The sequence below is a fragment of the Bison bison genome, unplaced genomic scaffold (assembly GCF_000754665.1).
Source record: "Bison bison bison isolate TAMUID 2011002044 unplaced genomic scaffold, Bison_UMD1.0 scf7180017864183, whole genome shotgun sequence".
Lineage (NCBI taxonomy): Eukaryota > Metazoa > Chordata > Mammalia > Artiodactyla > Bovidae > Bison > Bison bison.
This window is the reverse complement of record NW_011494755.1, coordinates 8,789,287-8,815,607: the sequence shown is the minus strand read 5'-3', so window position 1 is coordinate 8,815,607 and position 26,321 is coordinate 8,789,287. Positions and strand designations below refer to the sequence as shown.

General features: G+C 39.0%; 1 protein-coding gene across 2 annotated transcripts in view; it reads right to left on the bottom strand.

Annotated features, from left to right (window-relative positions):
- The window catches only part of KIAA1958 (KIAA1958 ortholog), a 130,173-nt gene that overhangs the window by 67,982 nt on the left and 35,870 nt on the right, over positions 1–26,321 (bottom strand). For both annotated transcript variants that reach the window (XM_010843589.1, XM_010843588.1), the window contains exon 2: positions 2,767–3,958. In XM_010843589.1, the coding sequence (XP_010841891.1) occupies positions 2,767–3,934 (1,168 nt within the window). In that variant the 5' untranslated portion in view covers positions 3,935–3,958. The remainder of the gene's footprint in view (positions 1–2,766; positions 3,959–26,321) is intronic.

The window sequence follows — 26,321 nt, the reverse complement described above, 5'->3', positions numbered from 1 at the left end:
AATAAAACTTTTAAGAGCACAGAACATAGTTTGGGCTCCACAAAACAAAGGTAAATTGTAAGTTAACTTTATATCTCTCTCATTAAAGAAAAGTGTCAATCAGATTTTCATCTGTCTCATTGATGCTTCCAGTTCAGAAAGTGTTTCTCTAAAGCCAATAATTTCCTAACAATATAACATCTTTCATGGAACAATGGATCAAAATATCAGGATCACTCCTTAGGAGATTCCCGTTACAGTTAGTTCAAGCTTTAATTTCTAATTTACTATACACGTACAGTGGACTAATATCCACTAGGCAGATGCAAGGAAATCTTGCAACTTGCTTTTTGCATGGTTAAATTATTAGGATATACAACACAAACGGCAGTTTTACTGAGCTGTTTTGTTTTACTGGACCACTTTGTAAGATACATTTCTGAATTCTATCCTCAAACATCAAGTAGCATGTAGAAACTGTTGTCAGGCTGTCTCCTATTTCACACAAAAAAAAGGGGAAGGGGACAAGTAAACTAGATTCACAACTATTTAAGTGAAAAGGTACTACTTATATCCTACAGATATCAAGAATCAGATTTCTTAGAAAAAACTTTCACCAGCCTAATAAAGACAATGTTGTGTCTTATGATGTGAAGATTAAGTCAAAGACCATTTTGTGATTAAGTGATTGAAGTAAAACAAGAAAGGAAGGACAAAGGAAAGACAGCCCAAGGAATGGGAGAAAATATTTACAAAATGTATATTTAATAAAAGGCTTAAAGCCAGAATTCACAGAGAACCCTTACAACTCACCAATAAAATGGCAACATAACTAGAAAATGGGCAAAGGATCTGAACGAATTTTTCTCAAAAGAAGATATACAAATTAAAACCACAGCAAGACACCACTTCACACACCCAGCAGGATAATTTTTTCTTTTTAATGGAAAACAAGTGCTGGGGAGCATATGGAGAAGCAGGAATCATTTAAAATTGTTGGTGAGATTGTAAAATGGTGAAGATGCTCTGGAATACAGTGTGGCAGCTCCTCAATACGTTAAACGGAGCTACCATATGACCAGAGACTCCACTTCTAGACAGCTGCCCAACAGAAATGAAAATGTCAGTTCAGTTCAGTCGCTCAGTCGTGTCCGTAGGTCCACACAGAAACATGTACATAAAAAAAAAAAAAAAAGAAACATGTACATAGATGACATTAGCAGCAATATTTACCACAGCCAAAGACTGGAAACCACTTAAGTGTCCCTCAGTTGATGAAGGAAAAACAAAATGTGGTCTATCCATACAATGAAATATTATTTGATAATGAAATGGAAAATAATGCTCGTAGACACGACCACAGAGATTAAGCTTAAAAAAAGTATGCTAAGTAGTACAAGAAGGCTGTCACGAAAGGCCATAAAATAAGAATCTATTTACATGAAATGTGCACAACAGGCAGATCTATAGAGACAGAAGTAGATTAGCAGTTGACAGGGGCTGTGACAAGGGGAAAAAATGACTGCTAATGGGTATGGGGTTTCTTTCTGGGATGATGAAAATATTCCAAAATTAGACAGTTGCGACAGTTACACAACTCTGTGAGTACACCAGAAAACACCAAATTGTAAAACTTTAAAAGAGTTATTTTAAGATACATGAATTTTATCTCAATAAAGCTGTTCTTTTGAAAAGAAAGATGAATAAACTGAAAACCATAATTCTGAATCAGATATGAGTATTTTCATTGTATATTTTATTATTAATATCAAGATTATATTTGGAAATCATAAATTGAAGATTTCCTTTTGGAATCTTAAAGCTGACACTAAAATGGGGAAAGCATGTTTGCAAAGCAATGTCATTTCAGGAAGTTAGAGGGTAAAAGCATAGGTATCTCGGCTTCCAGAAGCTTTTCCTAAAATACATGACTTTATGAGAAGAACTAATATGAAACCAAAATGTGCCACGAACGTCTGCTTTCTACATTGTACTCTGCATGTCTGTTCATCCCTTCCATGTTTCCGCTTCTGGCCTATCAGATTTGAATCATGAACTCAAAAGCATGACACTCAAACCCCTTCTATATAACAACAACTCAGATTAAATAAATACTGAATGCTAGAATTACAGAATGTTTAGAATGTTAGAATTATAGACAGGGGCCTCATGTAACTATTTTCTTCTCCTCTCAATCCAGTCTAGGTAGATCCATGTATTTCAGAAATGCAAGTTATCTGATTATTATATATTTTGAGAAAAAAGATAAACTACTTCCAGATACATTTGGGTGTTTTGTTTTGTTTTTATTTTTAAAAACCTGTCTTAAATTGCCACACCACTAAAATGAATAAAGTGCTAAATTGGTTCCTATAAATAATAGTGGCAAAAAAATTATTAGGTTTATTTTCGTTATATGCCTAACCCAACATCATTTTGGCTTCAAAACTGTAACCAAATACCTTGATACTGATAGGAGAGCAAAGCTTTCAAAAATCATTTTACTATATAAAAATTCAGCTTCAGATCAGATATAAACCTTAAATCTAGCCATGTGATATCAACAGCACAATCCTACAGCTGTCCTCTCAGCCCTGAGGTACATCGACTGGATGATGAATTTCCTTTTTATATCACCTGAGTATATTATATTTCATTATTTCTATCTTTCTGAGAATAACAAAGGCCCAAATTCTAGCAAATTGGGCCAAAGGTTTTAGGAGTGCTGACGGCGCACAAGTCTCTAATGTACATTAACGAGGGACTCTGTCACCTCACGCGCCATACCTGGTATGCACTGTGCCGAGGCCTCGGTGGTTATGGTTGGAGCGACTGGGGGCTGCTGCTGACTGGAGCTCACTTCTGGCTCTGTGTTAACTGAGGGAGAAAGGGCCACCTCACAGGAGGAGACCTGGCTGGGCAGATGGGACAGGAACTCTTCGGAAGCAACTTGTTCATCCTGTCCTGGCAGCTGCAGGGCAGACAAAGGGATGCTGATCTGTTTGTTAGGATGGGATGTGCTCACGGGCATCTGCATGGCCACGTGCTGGCTGGTGCCATGGGAACTAGGGGGTCCTCTGTTAGGTGAAGCCAGAGATACCCTGGTGGTCTTCTGGACTACTGGTCTAGACATCACAGAGGGGGATGCGGACACACCATGTGGGTCTAGCTCTGAGCTGATGGCAGATGTTACGTGGGAAATCAGCTTAGCAGACCCTAAGGAGGGACCAGCATGAGTCTGAGACTTAGGTTTTGCCATCTGTGTCAATGACAGGGCTGGTCCATCTACCCCTCCAGTCAGCTCTGCATTTGCCACAATATAGTAATCTTCAGGAATCTCTTGTTTGATCTTCTTAATGATGACATCACTGCTGCATTCATCAATCATTTGAGTTTGGGAGCTCGAATGAAGAGAAGATGGTACTATTCCAGGCCTTTTTCGCGCAATGCTTTGAGGCCTCTGCGGTTGGGGTTCAAAGTCACTATCTTCATCAGTAACAGAAGACTCACAAACCATGTCAAACAGAGTGTTTTCATCTTCATACTCTTCAACAGCTTCATCCAGTTCAGAGGGCTCACTGCAATAAGAGAAGTCACAAGAGTCTCTGGTCCGATTACAGTCTAGCTTCGTTTTCACTGGTCTCCCAGGGTACCTTTCAACGGGGCTAGTTTGAGTCTCAGAGGGCACACCAATTATACTTGGACTATCAGAGTTAAAACTTCTGTTATCCTGGAAACAGACCCTTTCCTGGGAGCCAGCTCTGCAAGTAGCTGTCAGTGGCCAGTGATAAGCGTGGCCTGCACTACAGCCCCACATTGCTGTCAGGTTCCCATGGGAACCTTCTGAAAGTAAATGTTTCAGGTTTGGAATGAGGCTGCAAATGGTCCCATGGCTGTGGGCCCAGCTGACCAATTTGGATAGATTCTCAGATGAGGTATGAAGGCAATCCTCCATGTTACAGGATCAGCAGTGTCTTTCCTAAAAGGAAATAATCAAAATAAGAAGCCATTATTACCCAATATATTCCCAGATCTCAATCACTTCAATTTCCTTGAACTATGATTAGGTGGCACACAATAAAAGTAACAGTTAATATCACGTATATGAGCAGAGACTGGAAGAGAATGTAGGGGAAAAGTAAAAACAGTTTATGGTTTCTGGCTGTGAGATTTGAGAATTTTCTGTTATTTCCTTTACTATTATTAATATAATGTCTACATAAGAAAAAAAAGTGAAAAAAAAAAACAAGCAATAAAATAGAGGTGAACTTTCTCATAGCACATTTTACTTTCATAGCACATTTCTCTTTACAGAGAGACAGGTTCAATTAACCAGGAGGATGAACTTCCCCTTTCACCTTCCACCACCATAAACTTCATTACTAGAGGAAGAGTCAACAAAGGCTCAGATTCATTCTAGGATGGATGGGAGAGAAGGAAAGTCTGGCTGTTTTCTGCTGGATACCAGAAAACAAATGACATTACTGGGAGTCCATGAAGAAAATGTGGGGCTAAATCAGATGTGGGGAAGAAAAATCTTTTAACAGAGAAGAGAAAACAGACTGAAAGGAGAGCCACTAGAGGCCCCTGCTGGGATGGGGCGCGGGCAGGCTGCAGACCAGAAGCAGGGATGGGTAGGCCGGGTGCCAGACCCTAACCAGTCTTAGGAGCAGGCTTCCCATCTTCTTGCTGTCTGAAATTCCTGAAACACTGCCTTTACCTCACAATTCAGGTTAAAAAGATTCATCCGGTCTATTTTACCATCTTAGGTTCCTATACACACAAGCTGGTATATAACCAACTACCAAATAGAAATAAATCATTCTTTATTGGACAGAGGTCAAAAAGAATACTTGTTACGGGTCCTTGACTGGGTAAGAGTAAGGACAACATAACAGGCAAAAAAAGTGAAAAAAGGTACAGACGGAATCTGTGTGCCACTGGAAACGTCTAACAAGGCTCTGCCAAAAGGAAGACCCTGGGAAGAACCAGCGAGAAGGAACAAGGATCTTGATGTGTGTTCCCTGGTCATCTGCAGCTGGAGTAACAAGAGGCACCTCGCTGGCAGTGGGCTCTGTACTAAGGTGCCATGGTCCAACTGCAATGCCATGTGACCACACGGAAGGGTGCATTTGAGCCTCTATTCTCTGCCCTGCTCCATGGCACACCATCAGCAGAGTCTGGTAAATTTAAACCCTTTAACACATTTCATAATGTGTGCTACAACCTCTCTAATACAGCCATGGCCACAGTCAACGTCCCAAGCCTCATTTTCTACTACGGCCTTCTCTCACATTTCTTGTGGCCTCCTCCTCCCTAAACACAGTTTCTCACTGGCCCTGGGCGGCTAAAAACTTTCTTTGCCTTGATATGCAGCCGCCTTCTTTCTTTACCTGGAAAACCCATTCAGGGATGACCTCAGGACCACCTTCTGTTGAAGTCATTCTAGATCCTCTTTGCACCTCAGAGATTTTAGATTCTCTTCCTGTACTTCCATCATCTCAAAGAACCTGGCCTTTACTGTACCATTATCACTGACTTTCTTATCCATCTCCCAGACTTGCCTAAGGATTACCTGAGGACAGGGACTATGACACAATTTTTCATTCATCAATGAGGACCTACTTAGGGATACAGAAACTAATAAGATACGGTTATGCTTGAAATCTCATAATCTATTGTACATGTTGAATATATAAATGAAGAGTGAATGCATAAATATATAAATACTAGAAGAACCATCCACACTAACAAACCAACATATAAGACCCTCAAATAAGAAACATGAAATTCCCTATGACTTTTATTGTAATCATTTAAGGGATAAGAGGACTTTCTCCCCAAGGGTGTAAACAGAAACAAGCTGTCTTGTGTATGTAGGAGAGTAATACATGAACAACCAGATTTTATGAAGCAGCACAAACTGGGAAGATCCCCTGGAGGGGGAAATGGCAACCATTCTGGCGTTCTTGCCGGGAGAATCCCTTGGACAGAGGAGCCTGGCGGGCTACAGTCCACGGGGTTGCAAAGAGTCGGACACAACTGAGTGTTTGAGCACACAGACACAACAGATCAAAAGACCAGGGACTGGTGTGGGAGTCAAGAACTTCAGATTTTCCTTCTAGAACTTACGTCTTTGGCCTCTAATAATTCACTAATTATCTCTAAGTCTAAAATGACAGGACTATGGTCTTCATGTTTCTTTCATGATCTAGCAATTTAGGATCTTATTTCATTCATATTCCTTTCATATAACTTTAAAGTAGAAATGCAGATAAAAGAGAAAGACTGGGGGAGGCGTTGGTATTTGTTTTTTGAACTTTCTTAACATACCTGCTTATTAGTTAGTGTGGCAGAGACTTCTATTTGCCTACCCAGTATCCATTCTCTCTTATTTATTACAGAGTCCCAGTCTGTTGGGGCAGCAATATGCTCACCTAAAACATATTTCCCAGCTTCCTTTGATATGGAAAATATCATATGACACAGTTCTAGCCAATGATACGCAAACGGAAGTCACTGGGTGGGGCTTCTGCCAAAGCCCTCAGAAATATAGACTTGTCCAGTTTTTGCCTTTCTCCCTTTGTCCTTTCCTTTCTTCCTGCTGGGAACAAGGACATGATGGCTGGACCCCTAGAGGTCATCTCAGGAACAGGAATTAAGGACTTAAGGATGGGAAAGAATAGCCAGAGGAGCTTGGTAATATGATGGAGCCGCTGCATCAGCTCTGAACTGCCTAAGATTCCTTGTTACATAAGGGGAAAGATTAAACCCTGATCTAGCTTAAGTCACTGCCACTGAGTATTTGATTATACAAAGCTAAACGCAACTGCTAACACAAAAAAAGAATATTCACGTCTGGTTTTAGAAACCTTACAGCAGAATCCTTCTTTTTCTTTGCACTATGCTCTAGGACAATCGTTCCTCAGGCTGGATCCAACAAATGAGCCTTGGGAGGGCTACGATTCTATGTCGTAATGTTAACCCTTTTCATTTTTATCATAATACAATTAATATAAGCATATTATGCATTATCTAAATCTTATATCTAAGTATTGCCTTTTAATTTCAGTTCTGCTCTGCCTTTGTATGTATACTCACATTAGTGTCCATAATCACCGAAAGTGACATCATTCAACTTTCATTTGTTGGGAAACCTGTTCATGATGTATTTTTACCAGATATAAATACAAAACTACTTTTCTGCATTATTAATTGCCAAATGAAAAGTATTATGATCTGACATCAGGAAAATGGCATATTGGAAGGACTGATGCCAAAATACTTTGGTCACCTGATGCAAAGACCTGACTCATTAGAGAAAGACCCTGATGCTGAGAAAGACTGAAGGCAGGAGGAGAAGGACGACAGAGGATGAGATGGCTGGATGGCATCACTGACTCGATGGATGTGAGTCTGAGCAAGGTCCGGGAGTTGGTGATGGACAGGGATGCCTGGTGTGCTGCAGTCCATGGGGTTGCGAAGGGTTGGATATAACTGAGTGACTGAACCCAACTGAAATGGCATATGCGATGGTGCAGTAATACACCTCTTTAAATGTCACAGGCTAAAGAGAAAAGAAGTAAATGATAGGCATGCTCATAGGAAAAAATCATATATATTATGGCACAGTATTTAAATGATAACTGTTCAAACTGTAAAAATGTGGCAGAATCAAAATACAAAACTGTATATGCCTGTGGAAGTCAAAAGTACTTATTGGTCCAGGTAAAAGTTACCATACAGAAGTAAAATAGTATGTTTGCTAAAGACCCACGGCCAGAAAAAAGTTATAATTAAAAGGCAAAGTGGATAAAATTTTGTATTTTATTAAAAGCTTAGCCACTTAATTCTATAATAATCATCAACTTTAAGAACAACAGGTAGTAATAATAAGTCATTTTTATTACATTCTGAAACTCACTTGCAATCTCATGAAGAGGCTCTTAAACTTTTCTTAAGTACCATAAAATGAAAATATTTTTCCAGTATTACTATTAATATAATTTAACCAGGCAACCAATGTTAACTGGTAGTTATGAGAACATAATTAGCTAATATTTAAGGTACTTAAATGAACTGAGTCTAAACTGACAAGGAATAGCTATCAATATACTACAATATATTCTAAGTTTATACAAAAGAGAATCAAAAATAAGGCAATCAAGGTATTTTCAAACTACTGAGAATAGGTACAGCCAGCTCTTGAACAATGTGGATTTGAACTGTGCAGGTGTACCTGTACACTGGTAGTTTTCAATAGTAAGTAGTACCACGGTACTACACAGTCAACAGTTGATTGAATCCGTGGTTGTTGAGGAACCAGAGATATGGAGCTCCTACTATAAATTATATACAGATTAACCCAGAAGCAGTTCAAGGATGAACTATAGTTTCTAGAATATGCTGATTTCCTTCAGCAGTTTGATGACAAGCTCTATGCTGAAAAATAATGCTTTTTCTGTATTTTCAAGAATTCAAAATAACTTCAGGAAAGATTTTCCCAAATCGTATATGGATGATGATTGGATTAGACACTCAATGTTACAGATTATGGGACACCTCATTAAAAATATCATGTATGAAACGAGATGCCAGTCCAGGTTCGATGCACGATACTGGATGCTTGGGGCTAGTGCACTGGGATGACCCAGAGGGATGGTATGGGGAGGGAAGAGGGAGGAGGGTTCAGGATGGGAAACACATGTATACCGGTGGCGGATTCATTTTGATATTTGGCAAAACTAATACAATTATGTAAAGTTTAAAAATAAAATTAAATTAAAAAAAAAATTTGAACCTCAAGGAGGCCTGCCTAGCAGAGTCTAAGTTGAGTATGAGATCTGATTATCCTAAATCAGCAAAGCTATAAAGTTATTATCACCACACCGTATGTTAACCTAAGTAAGCAGACATTCTATGTGTTAGTATTCATATCGTTAAAGCCAAAATCAGAAACATATTAAACATAGAATCAGACTTACTACCATCAAACCTAAAATTAATCATTAGGTTTCAGAATGACAATATAAAACAATTGTTACAGTTAATATTTATTGAGCAATTATTGATTGCCAGGCACTACTCTAGGACTTGACATGTTAATAATTCTATCAAAAATCCTAATAAGTTAGGTAACTTATCATCTTGGGAAAAATAAAGGTAGAGCCAATATCTGAACTTCGGTCTTAACTCTAGAGCCCGTGCTCTTAATTAATATACTATACTGCTTCCAGCAATATAACAGTAGAAAAATACTATCTCAAGTCTAGTCCTCTAGCACATTAATGTTGTGAACTTGAGCCTATGTTGGTTTTATAGTTTTACTTAGTTGAATTTGTATATCTTTTCTGATTTATAGCTTTATCAGAACTATAAGCATGCATTTTATGTATAAACATACTTAAGTAACATTACGATAAAAAATAACTTAAACCAGCACTAGGTATAAAGAAGACTCATGAAAATATTTTTTTCAAAAGTTTGAACAAAGTTTTCTGTAGGAAAAAAAAAAGGTATAAAAAATGATGTCACTTTTCCAAAACCTGACAAAGTGGGCTACCAGTCAAATACTGTGAATATCTAGTTGGCTTTCACCTGACTTTGGTTATAACAATCACCCCACAGTTGTTGCAGTCTCTCTCTTTAAGAGGTAGTGAACCTTTCAAAGGATTTGTTATTTTAATACCATTAAATGTGGTGGTAGTTTAGCTGCTAAGTCACTAGTCAGTAAGTCCAACTAATGCAACTCCATTAACTGTAGTCTACCAGCGCCTCCATCCATGGGATTGCTCAGGCAAGAATACTGGAGTAGGTTGCCATTTCCTTCTCTGGGGGATCTTCCCAACCCAGGGACTGAACCTGAGTCTCCTGTGTTGTAGGCAGATTCTTTACCAGGGAGCCACCTGGGAAGCCAGTATATTAAATACTTAGGAATAAATCCAAGACTTCTATACTGAAAACTACAAAATGCTAATGAGAGAAATTAAACATGACCCAAATAAATAGAGATATATACCATGTTTGTAGATTGGGAGGATTCAATATTCCTAGGATCAATTCAAGATCAATCAATTCAGGATTCAATTCAGGATCAATTCAATCCTGAACTGATTTATACATTCAGTGGAATCCCAATGAAAATTCTATCTGACATTTCAAGTAGAAAATGACAAGTTGATTCTAAAATTCATATGGAAATACAAATAACTTAGGACAAGCAAAATTCTAAAATAAGAATAAAGTTGGAAGACTAACCCTACCTGATTTCAAGACTTAAAATGATTTCCAAGATTTTTAATCAAGATCATGGGGGTACCGACAAAAGAAAAGACACGTACATCAATGGAACTGAGTAAGCATCTAAAAACAGACCCACACATATTTGGTCAACTGATTTTTGACAAAACTGTAAAGATAATTCAATAGGAAAGGAAAATCTTTCCAACAAATGGTGCTAGATCAATTGGATATCAATTTAAAAAAAAATCAACCTTCAGTTACACTACACATAAAAATCAACTCAAAATGGATCAGAGATCTAAATCTAAAACCTAAAACTAGAAAACTCTGAGAAGAAATCATAGACTATCTTTGTAAACTTGGAGTAGGCAAAAGTTTCTTTGGATGCAAAAAGCACTAGCCATAAAAAAATTCTAATAAATTTTACTACATCAATTGTTAATGGAATGTAACTATTAGGCCTTATCAGGGATGGAGAGGAGATCCATTAAACTTAAACACACTTAACATAGTTACTTCTTTCAAGAGTTCCCCTGAGTAACATTCAGTGCAAAGGAAACTTGGGTATGGTCTAAAAAGCTGATGATGTCTCACTAAACTAACAGATCAGTGACTTAAAAACCCAGAAACAAAAGAAAATAAAACAAAAAATGGGAAGTACTGGCTCTTTAAAAACAAAAAAACAGAAATAAGGTTACCCTGTGTTTTCTTATTTACTGAGGATGACATAGCTTTCTATTTTACTTGCCCACTAACTAGGACTCTTAGAACCTAAGAAGTAGATCACATAAGCTTAATTTCTCCATATTCCCATTAAAGAATACAATTTATTATATAGGTTAAATATGGAAAACTACTCAACAGATTTTCAAAAAAAAAAAAATATGAAGAAAAAAGCTACAACATTAATGTAAAATAGTGTGCAGAAAGGAGGTACAACTTAAAAAAAACAGAGTAAAGGATACAGACAAAAAAAAAAAAGGATATAGACAGGGTATTTACTGCTACTGAGGCCTACAATGTGCTTTCCAAATTTAAAATACATCTATTGTTTCAAAACTTTTACATGTAAATTATATAAATTAGTACAGACATTAAAAGTGGACTTAAAAATGAAGAATTCAAAGAATATAATACTTGCTTTTACTTTTAATATAGTATATTTATTAATTTTTAAATGTCACAAGTACCATGTAACTATTATGTAATTTTTTGAAATAGATAAATGTAAAAGATACTTTGTACATAGTAATTTTGAAAATCACACTAAAAATATTTTAATTATATATCATGAATGTATAACATATATTTATATTTCAATTCAGTACATATCTACTGAATACTTACAAGCTAAACACTGGAGTAAGTTGTATCCCCTCCAAATATATATTTTAGTCCTAACTCCCACTACCTCAGAATCATCTTTCTTGGAAACAGGGTCATTGCAGATGTAGACAGTTAAGTTTCGATGAGGTCATAGAGAGGTAGGGTAAGGCCCTAATCCAACATGACTGGTGTCCTTATAAGAAGACAGATACCTACGGAGAAAGCCATGTGACAGTCAAGGCAGAGACTGGTGTTCCGCAGCAGCACGCCAAGGAACACCAAAAACCGCCAGCAAACCACCAGAGAGAAGCTGGAAGAGGAAAGATTCCCTGCAGTTTTCAAAAAGAACATGGTCCTGCCAGCATCTCGATTTAGGACTTCTAGCCTCCAGAACTGCGGGACAATAAATGTGTTTTTTTTAATGCCATCCAGTTTGTGGTACTTTGCTAGGCAGCCCCAGGAAACTAAAGACATTGTATGAAGCATTCCAAAAAAGATACACAAAACGAGTGTTCCTAACTTCTACAAGTTCAGAGTTTAACAGCACACTGTGTAAGTCAATTAATTAATACAATGTAAGTAAATGTTTCAAGTATGCGGATAATGATTAATTCTACTTCTTGGCTGAGGAATGCAAAGGAACTCAGGATCTGCTTCCCGAAAGAGATTCTACACAAAGGCACAGTGACTTGAAACAGTATGGTGACTTTAGGCAACTATAAGGATTCAGATATTACTGGCCTGTGTCATGTAAGATGGGAACAACGGAAAAAGATTAAACTGCAGAAAAATGCAGGGGCAAAGCATGATGATCAAAGAGCTGGAGAGTTTACCTTGTGAAGGACCTAAACCAGAAACAAACGCATGGGCCAAACTTGTATAAAGATCATTTCTGAGGCAGATTAAAAGGTAGCAAGGGGCAGAGGAGGCTATTTTAGAAGTCTAGACCAGAGGCCTAAGGAATTAAAAACAAAGAGAGTACAGATCTGTTAGAAGATAACAGGCAGCAACTGGGAATGAACTGCTTTTGAGGAACAAGGGTGAAGAGAGAGGTTGGAATAATTTCCAGGTTTCTATCCTGAGGGCCAGCCAGAATAGACCTGTTCTCAATCAAGACAAATATCGGAAGAAGAGCAAATGTACAGGTTAGAAGTGATGATTTGTTCCATTCCCTTTAAAAAGTAATAGACTCAGGAATCACTGATATTAATAGCACAGCATGAACAATCTATGCAACTTACACATAAAAATCTCCCAATTTATCTCCCAGGTAGACAAGTGTGCCTTTCTATGAAGGGTATATGCCTTGTCTGACTTTGCAACACCAGTTAAGGTAATTTGAAAACTGAAAACCATTTCAGTTGACTTTTAAAGTCATTTTAGTCAGGTTTCTTGGCTAAGAGTATACAATATGTGCCTTCAGAGAGATTCAGTGTTCACTGAGTCAAATGTAAAACGTCACCTGTCAACCACACTTTCAACAAACGTGAATTAAGCATTGTGAAGCACTGGCTGCATCCTGGAAAGAGAAGCGTGATAAAGACTCACAGTCTGCATCATCACAGAGCTTAGTCCAGAGGGCAGCCAAACGATAAAACAAGACATGCAATCAAGCGTAGTAAGTGCAACAAAGAGACAGAACGTGGTGTCACAGGAACACAGGCATGGGCATCTAATCTGGACCAAGACGAGTCAAGGAAAGTTACCTAATGATGTGCAAGCTGCGTACAGAGGGATGCATAGAAGCTAGTGGAGCGAGAGGCAGGAAGAGAGTCCCATTTGAAGGTTCAGAAAACACAGAGAACAACAATGTTTGAGAAAATGGAAGTTGTTCAGTACGGCTGGACAGAAGAATCTAAGGAGGGATCCACAAGGAGTGAAGAATGTGTAAGATGCATCTGAAAAAACAGGTGAGGACCAGTTCAAGAAGATTTTCTAGACTATGTAAAAAAAAAAAACTTTGGGCTTTATTATAGAGATAATAAAAAAGTATTCTATGATTATAAGAAAGTGACTTTTGAATCATCATTCTGGTAATAGTTGGAAGTGGGCCAAGTTGGAGATACTGCTAAGTCACTTCAGTTGTGTCCGACTCTGTGCGACCCCATAGATGGCAGCCCACCAGGCTCCCCTGTCCCTGGGATTCTCCAGGCAAGAACACCGGAGTGGGTTGCCATTTCCTTCTCCAATGCATGAAAGTGAGATGTGAAAGTCAAGTCGCTCAGTCGTGTCCGACTCTTAGGCGACCCCATGGACTGCAGCCCACCAGGCTCCTCTGTCCATGGGATTTTCCAGGCAAGAGTACTGGAGTGGGGTGCCATTGCCTTCTCCAAGTTGGAGATAAGGATCCAGATAGGAGAGAGAATGCAGTAATTCAGGCAAGATATAATGGTAACCCACCCTGGATAGTGGTAGGAGGGATTTTATGAGAATGACAGATTTGAAAACCAAGTTAAGATGCAGAAGATGAAAGATTAGATTTGGGAGGCAGAAGGAAGGAAGAACTTGGCTACTGAGAAAAAGTTTGGTTTATGCCATATTAGTTTAAGGTGCCTTTAAAATATCCAAAGGGAGGTATCAAATAAACAACTGAATATATAGAGTTCAGTTCAGTTCAGTTCAGTTCCTTAGTTGTGTCCGACTCTTTGCGATCCCATGGACTGGAGCATGCCAGGCCTCCCTGTCCATCACCAACTCCCGGAGTTTAGTCAAACCCATGTCCATTGAGTCCATGATGCCATCCAACAAGCTCATCCTCTGTCGTTCCTTCTCTTCTAGCCTTCAATCTTTCCCAGCATCAGGGTCAGCTTCCCAGCAAATGAGTCAGTTCTTCACATCAGATGGCGAAAGTACTGGAGTTTCAGCTTCAACATCAGTCCTTCCAATGAATATTCAGGACTGATCTCCTTTAGGATGGACTGGTTGGATCTCCTTGCAGTCCAAGGGACTCTCAAGAGTCTTCTCCAGCACCACAGTTCACAAGCATCAATTCTTCTGTGCTTAGCTTTCTTTATAGTCCAACTCTCACATCCACACATGACCACTGGAAAAACCATAGCCTTGACTAGACCAAAGGTCCAACAAAAGGACCTTCGTTGGCAAAGTAATGTCTCTGCTTTTCAATATGCTGTCTAGGTTGGTCACAACTTCCCTTCCAAGGAGCAAGCATCTTTTAATTTCATGGCTGCAGTCATCATTTGCAGTGATTTTGGAGCCCCTCAAAATACAGTCTCTCACTGTTTCCACTGTTTCCCCATCTATTTGCCATGAAGTGATGGGACTGGATGCCATGATCTTCATTTTCTGAATGCTGAGCTTTAAGCCAACTTTTTCACTCTCTTTCACTTTCATCAAAAGGCTCTTTAGTTCTTTTTGCTTTCTGCCATAAGGGTGGTGTCATCTGCATATCTGAGATTATTGATATTTCTCCCCGCAATCTTGATTCCAGCTTGTGCTTCATCTAGCCCAGTGTTTCTCATGATATACTCTGTATGTAAGTTAAATAAGCAGGGTGACAATATACAGCCTTGACATACTCGCTTCCCCATTTGGTACCAGTCTGTTGTTCCATGTCCAGTTCTAACTGTTGCTCTCTGACCTGTATACAGATTTCTCAAGAGGCAGGTAAGGTGGTCTGGTATTCCCATCTCTTTAAGAATTTTCCACAGTCTGTTGTGATCCACACAGTCAAAGGCTCTGGCATAGTCAATAAAGCAGAAGTAGATGTTCTTCTGGAACTCTCTTGCTTTTTCAATGATCCAACGGATGTTGGCAATTTGATCTCTGGTTCCTCTGCCTTTTCTAAAACCAGCTTGAACATCTGGAAGTTCACGGTTCATGTAGTGTTGAAGCCTGGCTTGGAGAATTTTGAGCATTGCTTTGCTAACGTGTGAAATGAGTGCAATTGTGCAGTAGTTTGAGCATTCGTTGGATTGCCTTTCTTAGGGATTGGAATGAAAACTGACCTTTTCCAGTCCTGTGGCCACTGCTGAGTTTTCCAAATGTGCTGGCATACTGAGTGCAGCACTTTCACAGCATCATCTTTTAGGATTTGAAATAGCGCAACTGGAATTCCATCACCTCCACTAGCTTTGTTTGTAGCGATGCTTCCTAAGGCCCACTTGACTTCTCATTCCAGGAGGTCTGGCTCTAGGGGAGTGATCACACCATTATGATTATCTGGGTTGTGAAGCTCTTTTTTGTATAGTTCTTCTGTGTATTTTTGCCACCTCTTCTTCATATCTTCTGCTTCTGTTAGGTCCATACCATTTCTATCCTTTATACGTATAGATCAGTATCAAAAGATGGATAAAAGGAATGATGTAAAGTATATATGAACATTTTTCCACAATCATAATATAGAGGATAAAAACTGGACATACAAAATGACATTAGCATTAGCCTGGTGAACTCTGAACTCAAGGATTTTGAGTTCATTTAGGGAATTACTTAAATTTGTCATGGTGCTGGGGGAAAAGACAGGGAAGCGTCACCTTGGCAACTGACGGCTAACTTTCCTTTATCTCAGTGGTGCACGTCCCCTCCCCCGTTTCTGTTTCTGTATACAGGAATTCAGGATGAAAGGGAATGAAATGTATGACCTTAAACTGAGACTGCAGAAACACCATCTGACAAGTGTCAATGTTGAGATTACCTGAGAGATGAGATGCGGAAAATCAAAATAAGGATTATAGGAAGACAGATACAAAAGGAAGTTGAGGTCGCTCAGGTGCAAAGCAAAGAATCAGGAACATTCTTCAGTGACTAATGTAGATAAAGGGACTTCTAAGTCTCCCAAAAAGCGCCTCACTGGTAGAAGTTGTGGATAAGTCTGGTTAAGTGAAGGTTACATCAAACTTTCTAGAAATCCAACTCCAACCCTCCTCCAAAACCAATCTTACATTAAAAAAATAAATAAAACTAAAGTAGTTGTGTACATAGACTATTCTGGAAGTGTACAAAGGGCCATCCCATGTGGGCTGGGATAGCACAGGGGATTAGAGCAGGCACTCCACTGCCAGATGCCTGAGTTTGCATGGTGACTCTACCACTTTCGAGCTACTGACCTTGGTCAAGTTACTTCACTTCTCCGCACCCCAGTTACCTAATCTGTAAAATGACAGTAAGAATAGTATCAACCTCAGGGACTTCCCTGGTGGTCCAGTGGTTAAGACTATGTGCTTCCACTGCAGAGGGCGTGGGTTTGATCCCTAGTGGGGGAACTAAGATCCCACATGCCTCACAGCATGGCCAAAGAAAAAAGAACACCACCAACTTCATACTGTTATTGTGAGGATTAAACTTTTCATACTACAAAACACTCAGAACAATTACTTGACAACTGTTCAACTGAAATTAGGGGCTTTCCCCCCCATTTTGGTGGTCTGAATATTGCACAGAGAACATGAGATACAGCACCATACACTCACAGAAGAATGAGATTAAAAAAAATAACACTACAGTATGGTATGCTCAGTCAAGAATGAGGTCCTCATTTAACTTTCTCAGACTCTTCAGATTAACACAGACCCATCAAAGTCCACTCCTAAATTCAGAGCAGCAACACAGAACAAGGCTCAGTTACCCTGACATCCCTAGGAGTCATGCATATAGATCCTTAAACTCGATACAGGACTTATTCTGCAGCTACCTTAAAAGTTCAGTCCCAGTGTTTCTAAAGAACAATCTTCTGGACTTCCCTTCATCTACCATTACTGAATGACCTTAGGCCATTAGGAATACTAGTGAGCAAGACAGTCACACTCTGTCACTACACAAAGCTCAGGGTAGCAGGGTGGGAGGGGACAAACAACTAATCATACGTGAAATATTTTTGTTGCAATTGTGATAAAAATTTTGCAAAGTCATATATATTGAGTGCTAACAGAGCATAAAAGCAGAGAAACTTGTTCTATTCTGGGAAATCAGAGAAAGCTTCCCTGAGAAAGTGGGATCTAAACTAAGAGCTGAAGGATTAGTGCAATTCATAGATGAAGGTGGAGGGGGCAAAAGGAAAGAAGAGATTACCGTAAGGCAGAAGCAGAAGCATAAGCAAAGGGCCTAAGAAAGGTGCTGAAATTCCCCCTTATAAAACCACCTTTAGCAACTACCCTGCCACATCCTAGCACACCACGCTGCTGCTGCTGCTGCTAAGTCGCTTCAGTTGTGTCCGACTCTGTGCGACCCCACAGACGGCAGCCCACCAGGCTCCCCCATCCCTGGGATTCTCCAGGCAAGAACACTGGAGTGGGTTCCCATTTCTTTCTCCAATGCATGAAAGTGAAAAGTCAAAGAGAAGTTGCTCAGTCGTGTACGACTCTTAGCGACCGCATAGACTGCAGCCCACCAGGCTGCTCCGTCCATGGGATTTTCCAGGCAAGAGTACTGGAGTGGGGTGCCATTGCCTTCTCCAAGCACACCACGCAGGGTGAGGATAATAGACGCAGCAATGTGAAGTAGTTCTTACGCAACCCATTCCACCACAGTTCACCCACTTCCTCCTAACAAATGCTGTTTACCATCTCTTTGACTCATCTATTTATAAGTCCTAACTTAAAATACACATTTATATCATATAAGCCAGTTACGCCTTTACCAGGAAAATAAGTAATTTAAAAAATAATTTTAAATAAAATTTCTACTCTTATGAAAAACAAATACCTCAGTCTTAGTCAATAAGTTGGTACTGATAGTATATAAAAAATGCTTTAAAAATATTAATGTATCTAAAATACTTACCCCATTAAAAACCTCCAAATTCTTGATAACTCCCAGTTATTCAAGATTTTAATTTCTGTAGTTTATACTAAGCATAATGTCTACTACTATTAGAAAAGAATTAAAACTAATTACAATTACAACAGCATTCCATTCATTCCAAATGTTCCCTGTGCTGACTAGTAGTATTACTCAGTGACATTTTTAAAGTGGCTTTCCCGTCAATGAACATGATTTGACAAGATGATTCAGGCTTTACAGCCCACTCAAAGAAGCACAGTAAATAGAAAAACTGAAATTCTATCTCAAAGTGACTGATGTTAACAATTCTAAAGCTGGGTTTAAATTCACACAGCCTCATCCTCCTGATGGAATCTTCCAGGACATAAAGGTCTAATAATGAAGAATCTGTCCTAGAAGCTGAAAATACAGCCCCGTCTTGGTAAGCGACGTAAAGGAAGGCTGATACCAGATTTCAGAGAACAATGTGCAAGAACACGCTGCTCTACTGTCCACTGCAACCGCTCTGACCAAGGTCAGCAGTAACCTCCAGGCCAACGACTTCACCCGACATGCCTCGGTTCTCTCATTTAGCTCTCAGTGGCTCTCAGAGCTGCTCTCGCCTTACTAGAAACTCTTATTTTCCTTGGATTCCATGATACTGCCTTGTTACTTTCTCAGTTTTCTTTGCTGGGATCCATCATCTTTTTTTTTACTTTTAAAATTATAATTTATCAATAATCCTGGCATTCTTCTCATATTACTCACTCACCAGATGATGCTCTCATCCACCCCTACAAATCTGGTTATCAGGTACATACCCTGACAATTAACATCCAAATTAATACTGCAATAAATGGCATTACCATCTCCTCACTAGATGAAGTCCAAACCCTACAAGTCACCTTTGACTCCAATACGTTCTTCACATCTCTATGCAGGAAAAAATGGGAACAGTGATAGACTTTATTTTCTTGGGTTCCAAAATCACTGTCGACGGTGACTGAAGCCATGAAATTAAAAGACGCTTGCTCCCTGAAAGAAAGCGATGACAAACCTAGATAGCATATTAAAAAGTAAAGATATCATTTTGCTAACAAAGATTTGTCTAATCAAAGCTATGGTTTTTCCATTAATCATACAGGAATATGAGAGATGGACCATAAAGAAGTTTAAGTGCCAAAGAAGTGATGCTTTTGAATTGTGGTTTGGAGAAGACTCCTGAGAGTCCCTGGGACTACAAGAAGATCAAACCAGTCCATCCTAAAGGAAATCAGTCCTGAATATTCATTGGAAGGACTGCTGCTGAAGCTGAAACTCCAATACTTTGGTCACCTGTCTCAAAGAGCTGACTCACTGGAAAAGATCGTGAAACTGGGAAAGATTAAGGGCAGAAAGAGAAGAGAATGCCAGAGGATGAGATGGTTGGATGGTATCACCAACTCAATGGACATGAGTTTCAGCAAACTCCAGGAGATAGTGAAGGACAGGGAAGTCTGGTGTGCTGTACAGTCCATGGGGTTACAAAGAGTCTGACACGACTGAGCACTGAATTGAACTGATTTCTATGCAGAGGAACCTCCACGCCTGGTTCAATTCTAAGACCTCACCTCTGGCCACTTGTTTCCAAAATTTCTAGATTTTACAAAGCTTCTAGTTTACATTACTGCTACACTTCTAAAGCATGTAATAAAAGATGAAACATTCAGACAAAGATGTATTTTCTTTATGCAGAGTGGATAAATCTTAAACATTTAAAATGTGGTAATAAGTTTTTTAATAAGTGTAGATATAATTACATAATATACAGCTATATATATAGCTATGTAATACATAAATTAGTTCTTATATCTTAACTGATTCTCAGAAAGGCAGGACAGGTCTTTCTTATTAATGTGAAATATTTGCTTCTGGGAATGAGATTTTGAAACTACTATATATATCTTATTAATAGTCTCTCTATTCTGACTCCCATTTTTAAGAAAGAAGATGGTGAGTACTGAAAGGGTAATAATTGTTTCAGATGAGATGGTGAGTAAGTGACAGGAATTGAGAATGTGAGTAACCTATTTTTGTTCATAAAGCTAAATATTTTAGAAACTCTGAAAAAGGTTTAATAGGTATCAAGATGACTTGAATTTCAGGGCACTGGTAATAGGACTAAATCCTCCAATTTAAGACCACAGCATTCATCTGTGTACATACTCAGAGAAAGAGACCATTTCCCTAAGAAATGCAAAGGAATTTAAAAAGTCATATGGTTTTGGTTGAGAATTATGGTCCCTTTGCAAAAGCACAAAAATTTCCTTGCTTTTAAATATATTTCTATAGTTTATATTCTGATTCACTGATCTATGTATCTATTTGATAATACTGAATCATTTAAAATCCCAGTAGCTGAATATGTTCTTATATTTGGGAAGACAAATCCCTCTTTGTTACCCTTACATTTCAAAAGTATTTTCTGATTCTTAATTTTATGGCCAGGTTAACAAATTATCATGTTAAATGTTTGTTCCTAGTAAGCTTTTAACTATGTTAAAAATGTGTTCTAGGTTTCTTAATTAAAGGATGTTGGATTTTATCAAGTATTTACTCAACTATACATGTGATCTTTTTTCTTTTTTACATCATAAGTTACATGTATAGATTTCTCAGTCTTGACCAACCCTGCATTTCTGCCCCTACGCCTCAATTTCTGTCATTACACCACCTCTCAGTGATGGTCCTGGACCCTGTATCCACACCAGGCTCAGTGTGCTCCCCAACCCCTTGACCCATCAGAAAGGGATGATGTGCTGCAGCGCTCTAAAAAATGGTACTCAAGCTTGATGCCAACTTGAGCTCTTGCATCATTCAGTAAGAGATAGCTCCTCCCTTGCACTTTCACAGCTGCATCCATTTCTCCATAACCCCCAGGTACTAGAGAAGGAAGATTTTCCTTGTTTCAAAATTAGTACTCCCCAATTCACCCATGCTGATAATTTTTTGGTAATCATCTCCACATTATAACATATTAGAACATTAAGCAACACTGTTTCATGAGGATGTGGGGCGGGGCGGGAGGGAAGTCCAGTTATTTCTGATTTACAGACTTCTCAGGCTAAGAGTGACTGCTTCATGTGATGACTCTGGTTGACACAGAGTTGGTGCCCGTAGGCTGGCAATCTGTTTCTATACTCACATGTGCATTAGGTCTATAAACACTAAGGATGAGTACTTTGAACACAGTGTGAGCAGACAAGACATTAGAAACTGGGAAACTTGTGAAGGCTTAAAACCAAAAGCTTCTGTCATTCTGCCAAACTTTTTAAAGTATGACAACTTAAAGAAACACATTCTGTGGGATTTCTGTGAGAAGCATTCACTTACTTTGGGCCCTGAGTGAATTAATGAGCTAAATTCTCTAACAAATTATTGAGCATTCACTCACTATTCTCATGAAGTACAAGAGTCCTCATTATCCAGATACATTAACCATGACCCTATCATGAGACTGTGAAGAGAAGCAAAAGTTGTCATAACACAAATATTCATCAATGAGCTGACCAGTCCTCACTCCCTCTCTAAATACTAGAACCTCTTTAAGTCACTCTCTCACTTTTGAACATGGCAAGTACCTGACCACGTAAGTGCCCCAAAAGTGAAAGTGCTAGTGGCTCAGTCATGTCTAACTCTTTGCAATGCCATGGACTGCAGCCCCCTGGACTGTAGCCTGCCATGGCTCCTCTGTCCATGGAATTCTCCAGGCAAGAATACTGGAGCGGGTAGCCACTCCCTTCTCTAGGGGACCTTCCCGACCCAGGGATCGAACCCAGGTCTCCGGCATCGCAGGCAGATTCTTTACTATGTGGGCCACGAGGGAAGCCCACATAAAAGCAGGATGAATGTAAACTGAAATTACAAACTTTTCCAAAAATGCATGCATAATTTGAATAAGTTGCTGAAAAATGCTGGAGAACTGCTTTAATCACATGCAAAACCATTTTTACAAATTAATGTCTGGCAGACTCAGACCAGTTAGCAAATGTGGAGAATTCTCAAAGATGATACAGTAGATATTCCAAAAAAGAGTGAATTAAATCTTCTGGTACTAAGAGAGGCCCTTAGGGAAACTGAAGAAACCAAGGACATTTCTGCAAAAATATCCCTTTTCCGACCTGGCTCCGTGAGATGAGACTGGCGAAGCGCACTGTATTGTACTCTCATATACTTTTGTCAGAAAAGCATGCCCCTCAAATGATCATTCTAGCTCTTCTTCATTCTAAGGGTTAGCACAGAGCTTCAATCATATAAATTTTGTTACATACAAGATTTTTAAAAAACTGTTATTAATTTAGGTTTTTCCCCCAAGTTGAAGCCTGTATAATAAAGAAAAGTGTTAAAAAGGAAAGATTCTAATTACATGCTGGAACATGGAAAGAAATTCTAATTACATGCTACAACATGGATGAACCTTAAAGATACTACGCTAAGCGAAGTCAGTCAGTCACAAAAGGACCAATACTACATAATTCCACTTACATGAGATATCTGAAACAATCAAAGAGACAGGAAGTTGAATAGCAATGACCTGGGGCTGAGGGAGACTCGAATGGGGAGTAACCATTTAATAGGTACATATAATTCAATTTAATATAATTTCAATTTCAGATGAGAAAGTTCTGGAGATGAACAGTGGTGTTTTGACTGCATAATAAAGTCCAATGTGAATATATTCAATACCACTGAACTGTACACTCAAAATGGTAAATTTTATCATAATTTTTAAAAAATCATACTAAATCAGGAATAAAACATAATTTCCTTAAACCTTAAAGAAAACAAAAAACAAAAAAGCCCATGCAGTAAAAGGTTAATTCAGCAGGCTGCTGCTGCTGCTGCTAAGTTGTTTCAGTCGTGTCCAACTCTGTGCGACCCCACAGACGGCAGCCCACCAGGCTCTGCCGTCCCTGGGATTCTCCAGGCAAGAACACTGGAGTGGGTTGCCATTTCCTTCTCCAATGCATGAAAGTGAAAAGTGAAAGTGAAGTCGGTCAGTCGTGTCTGACTCTTCGCGACCCCATGGACTGCAGCCTACCAGGCTCCTCCGCCCATGGGGTTTTCCAGGCAAGAGTACTGGAGTAGGGTGTCACTGACTTCTCCAATTCAGCAGGCTAGGGTTGCTCAAACCCTGTACATTCAATGAAAGGAGAAGTAACCCTTTACCAACTTTTGGGAGATAACCCCTAAATTCCTGGAATACCCTGCCTAATAAAGAGCATTTTCTATGCCTGAGACTGGGCCACAATACGTAGTCTGACCTATGCATGGTTTCTCCTGGACTTCACCCACCTGCCTTTTCCCTTAGCTAGCTTTAATCTATATTCTTTCACTGTAGTAAATGGTAACAGTGAGTGTAAGAGCTTTCCTGTGATTCCCAGAAAGTCATCAACCCTGGGAGTGGTCTTGAGGACCACTCAAGACAAAGCTCCCGTCAAGTCTCCTCACTAGCTACTATAAAATTTTTGTCCCTAATTTAAGCGGCTCAGTGCCAATTATCCTCAGCTAACAAGGACCTCCCTTACACAGCCTCATGAATAATCCTTAGTAGACAGTAACCAGGAAGAGTTCAGACGTGATAGAACAACTGTTCTCAGTCACAGTGCTTTACCATCGTATCTACTGATAAACAGATTTGTTACTAGTTATCAAGTGATAGAGTTGTATAAACTGTTTACCTGTCAGTGAATTTACCCTAGTGTGTGTTCAGGGTTTGCCTAGTAAAATCACTCTCCATCAGTCTCCAAAAAGCCAAGGAGAAGACATTCCAATTTTCTCAACATGGCTTTTTGAGGCATGTGGATAGGCCCTGCTAGTGAGGCTTACTGCTCTAACCTAATTCATTCCCATTCAAAGGCTGAGCTCCAGCCATATGAATTCATTCTTGTTTCCAGCTGTGGTATCTTAACTAACTTCAGATATTTACAAAAACTGCTCTTTTTTTGGCCTAACTAAATATCATCCTACTCAATCTTTGCAGCTTGATTTAGTGCGAGGTTTTTCACCCATCAGCACTACTGACATTTGGACAGGATAATGCTTTGTTGTGGTGACCGTTCTGTGCACAGGATCTATGTATAGCTTCCTTGGCCTCTACCCACTAGAAGTGAGTAGCACACTCCCTCCCACTCAAGTTGCGACAAACAAAAATATCTCCAGACATTGTCAAATGCTTTCTTCTATCCCAATTCCATGAGAATCAATGATTTAGAGGCATTTCTTCAACCCCGTTCCCCCCACCCAAAGACTCTGTAGGTGCCACTTCATTTGCTCCTCCGGGACTTATGTTACCCTACTTAAATGTCCACCTCTGTTAAGAGTGTTAACAGAAGTGGCTTTTCAAATCTACTCTGAGCATGATTTTATTCATTACACTCTCAGCTCTGAGCCCAGTGCCAGGCACATAATGAGGTCTCAACAAATACTTAGACTAACTAAATGGATAGGGTTGGGATATGCAGAATGTCAGAATTATAGGGAGGAAACAATGTTGAGTAAAGGAAAGAAGGTGGGAAGTTCAAGATGTACAGAGAAGAGCAAATATTTTCATTTGCTTGAGAATGGAGGAGATAAGGAACATGGCAGAAGGAGTTAAGAAAAATAGACTGAAATAACATGGAGAGTTACAAAGGTCAAGCTACAGAGCCTGAACCTTACTGGGAAGATGAAAGCAGGGGACTGAAACAGAAGCTATTTGCTACAGTCCCTTCCACGTGAGAGTCCCTTGGACTGCAAGAAGATCAAACCAGTCAATCCAAAAGGAAATCAACTCTGAACATTCACTGGAAGGACTGATGCTGAAGCTGAAGTTTCAATACTCTGGCCACCTGATACAAAGAGCTGACTCACTGGAAAAGACCCTGATGCTGGGAAAGATTGAGGGCAAGAGAATAGGGCAGCAGAGGATGAGATGGTTAGATAGCATAACCAACTCAAAGGACATGAATTTGAGCAAACTCAGGGAGATAGTGAAGGACAGAGGAACCTGGCGGGCTAGTCCATGGGATCACAAAGAGTCAGACATGGGTGAATTGGGCATGCATGCACATCTGATATTGAGAGGGTTCTAAATTAATTTGCCAAAAAACTATTCACTAGGAGCCAATTCATAAACAGATCAATTCACTAAATGTACCAAATTTATACTTTCACTCTTTGAAGATTCCAGCGAAATTTCAGTATTTGCTTTAGTATTTAGTATTTGCTGCTTTTCAAAGCAGCATTTTAAGAACTATTTAATTAAAAAAAAAAAAGCAAGAGCTATAGAGTGGTTTAGTTTTCTTATGAATATATTCTTAACAAATATATTCAATAAAAGTGAATATATTCTTTATAAGATTATATTCATGAATATACCCTCCTTATGAATATATTCACAAATATATTCTTCTTTGCCCTACTGGGAAAACGTTTTAACGCAGGTTAAAAATTAATGAATACCAATATATTCATGAACATTTTCATAAGTTTATATTCATATTCATGAGCTATGTTCTTGACCATATTGGGGAATTTTTGAACCTGGTTTAAAATTTAATGAATATCAACACTATTCATTAAGATGATATTCGCATTTTCATCAGCATATATTCATATTCATGACCTGTACTCTTGACCATAATGGGAAATTTTGAGCTCAGTTTAAAATGTAATGAATATCAATAGATTTGTTAAGAATATATTCATGAGACTATAATCATATTCATTGTATATATTCAAGAAGAGTATTATTTCTCAAGGCAACTAACCTATCCAACGTTTTAACCTATGACAAAATGAACATTCCTTTAAACAGTGCTAAGAATATATGTTTTTATTGATGAATTGGCATGCTTCCCTCTAGAAGGGCTTTTATCTCCAAGCATACATTAGCCCTAGGATTTACCCAATGAAACCTATTTGGGCATGCACCAGTACTACCCCAGTGCTTCTTGGATCTCTCTGCTTTTCTTCTTTTACTCTAACACTCTATATTGATTTGGCATACATTCAGGACTAACAGGATTTTTTTTTTG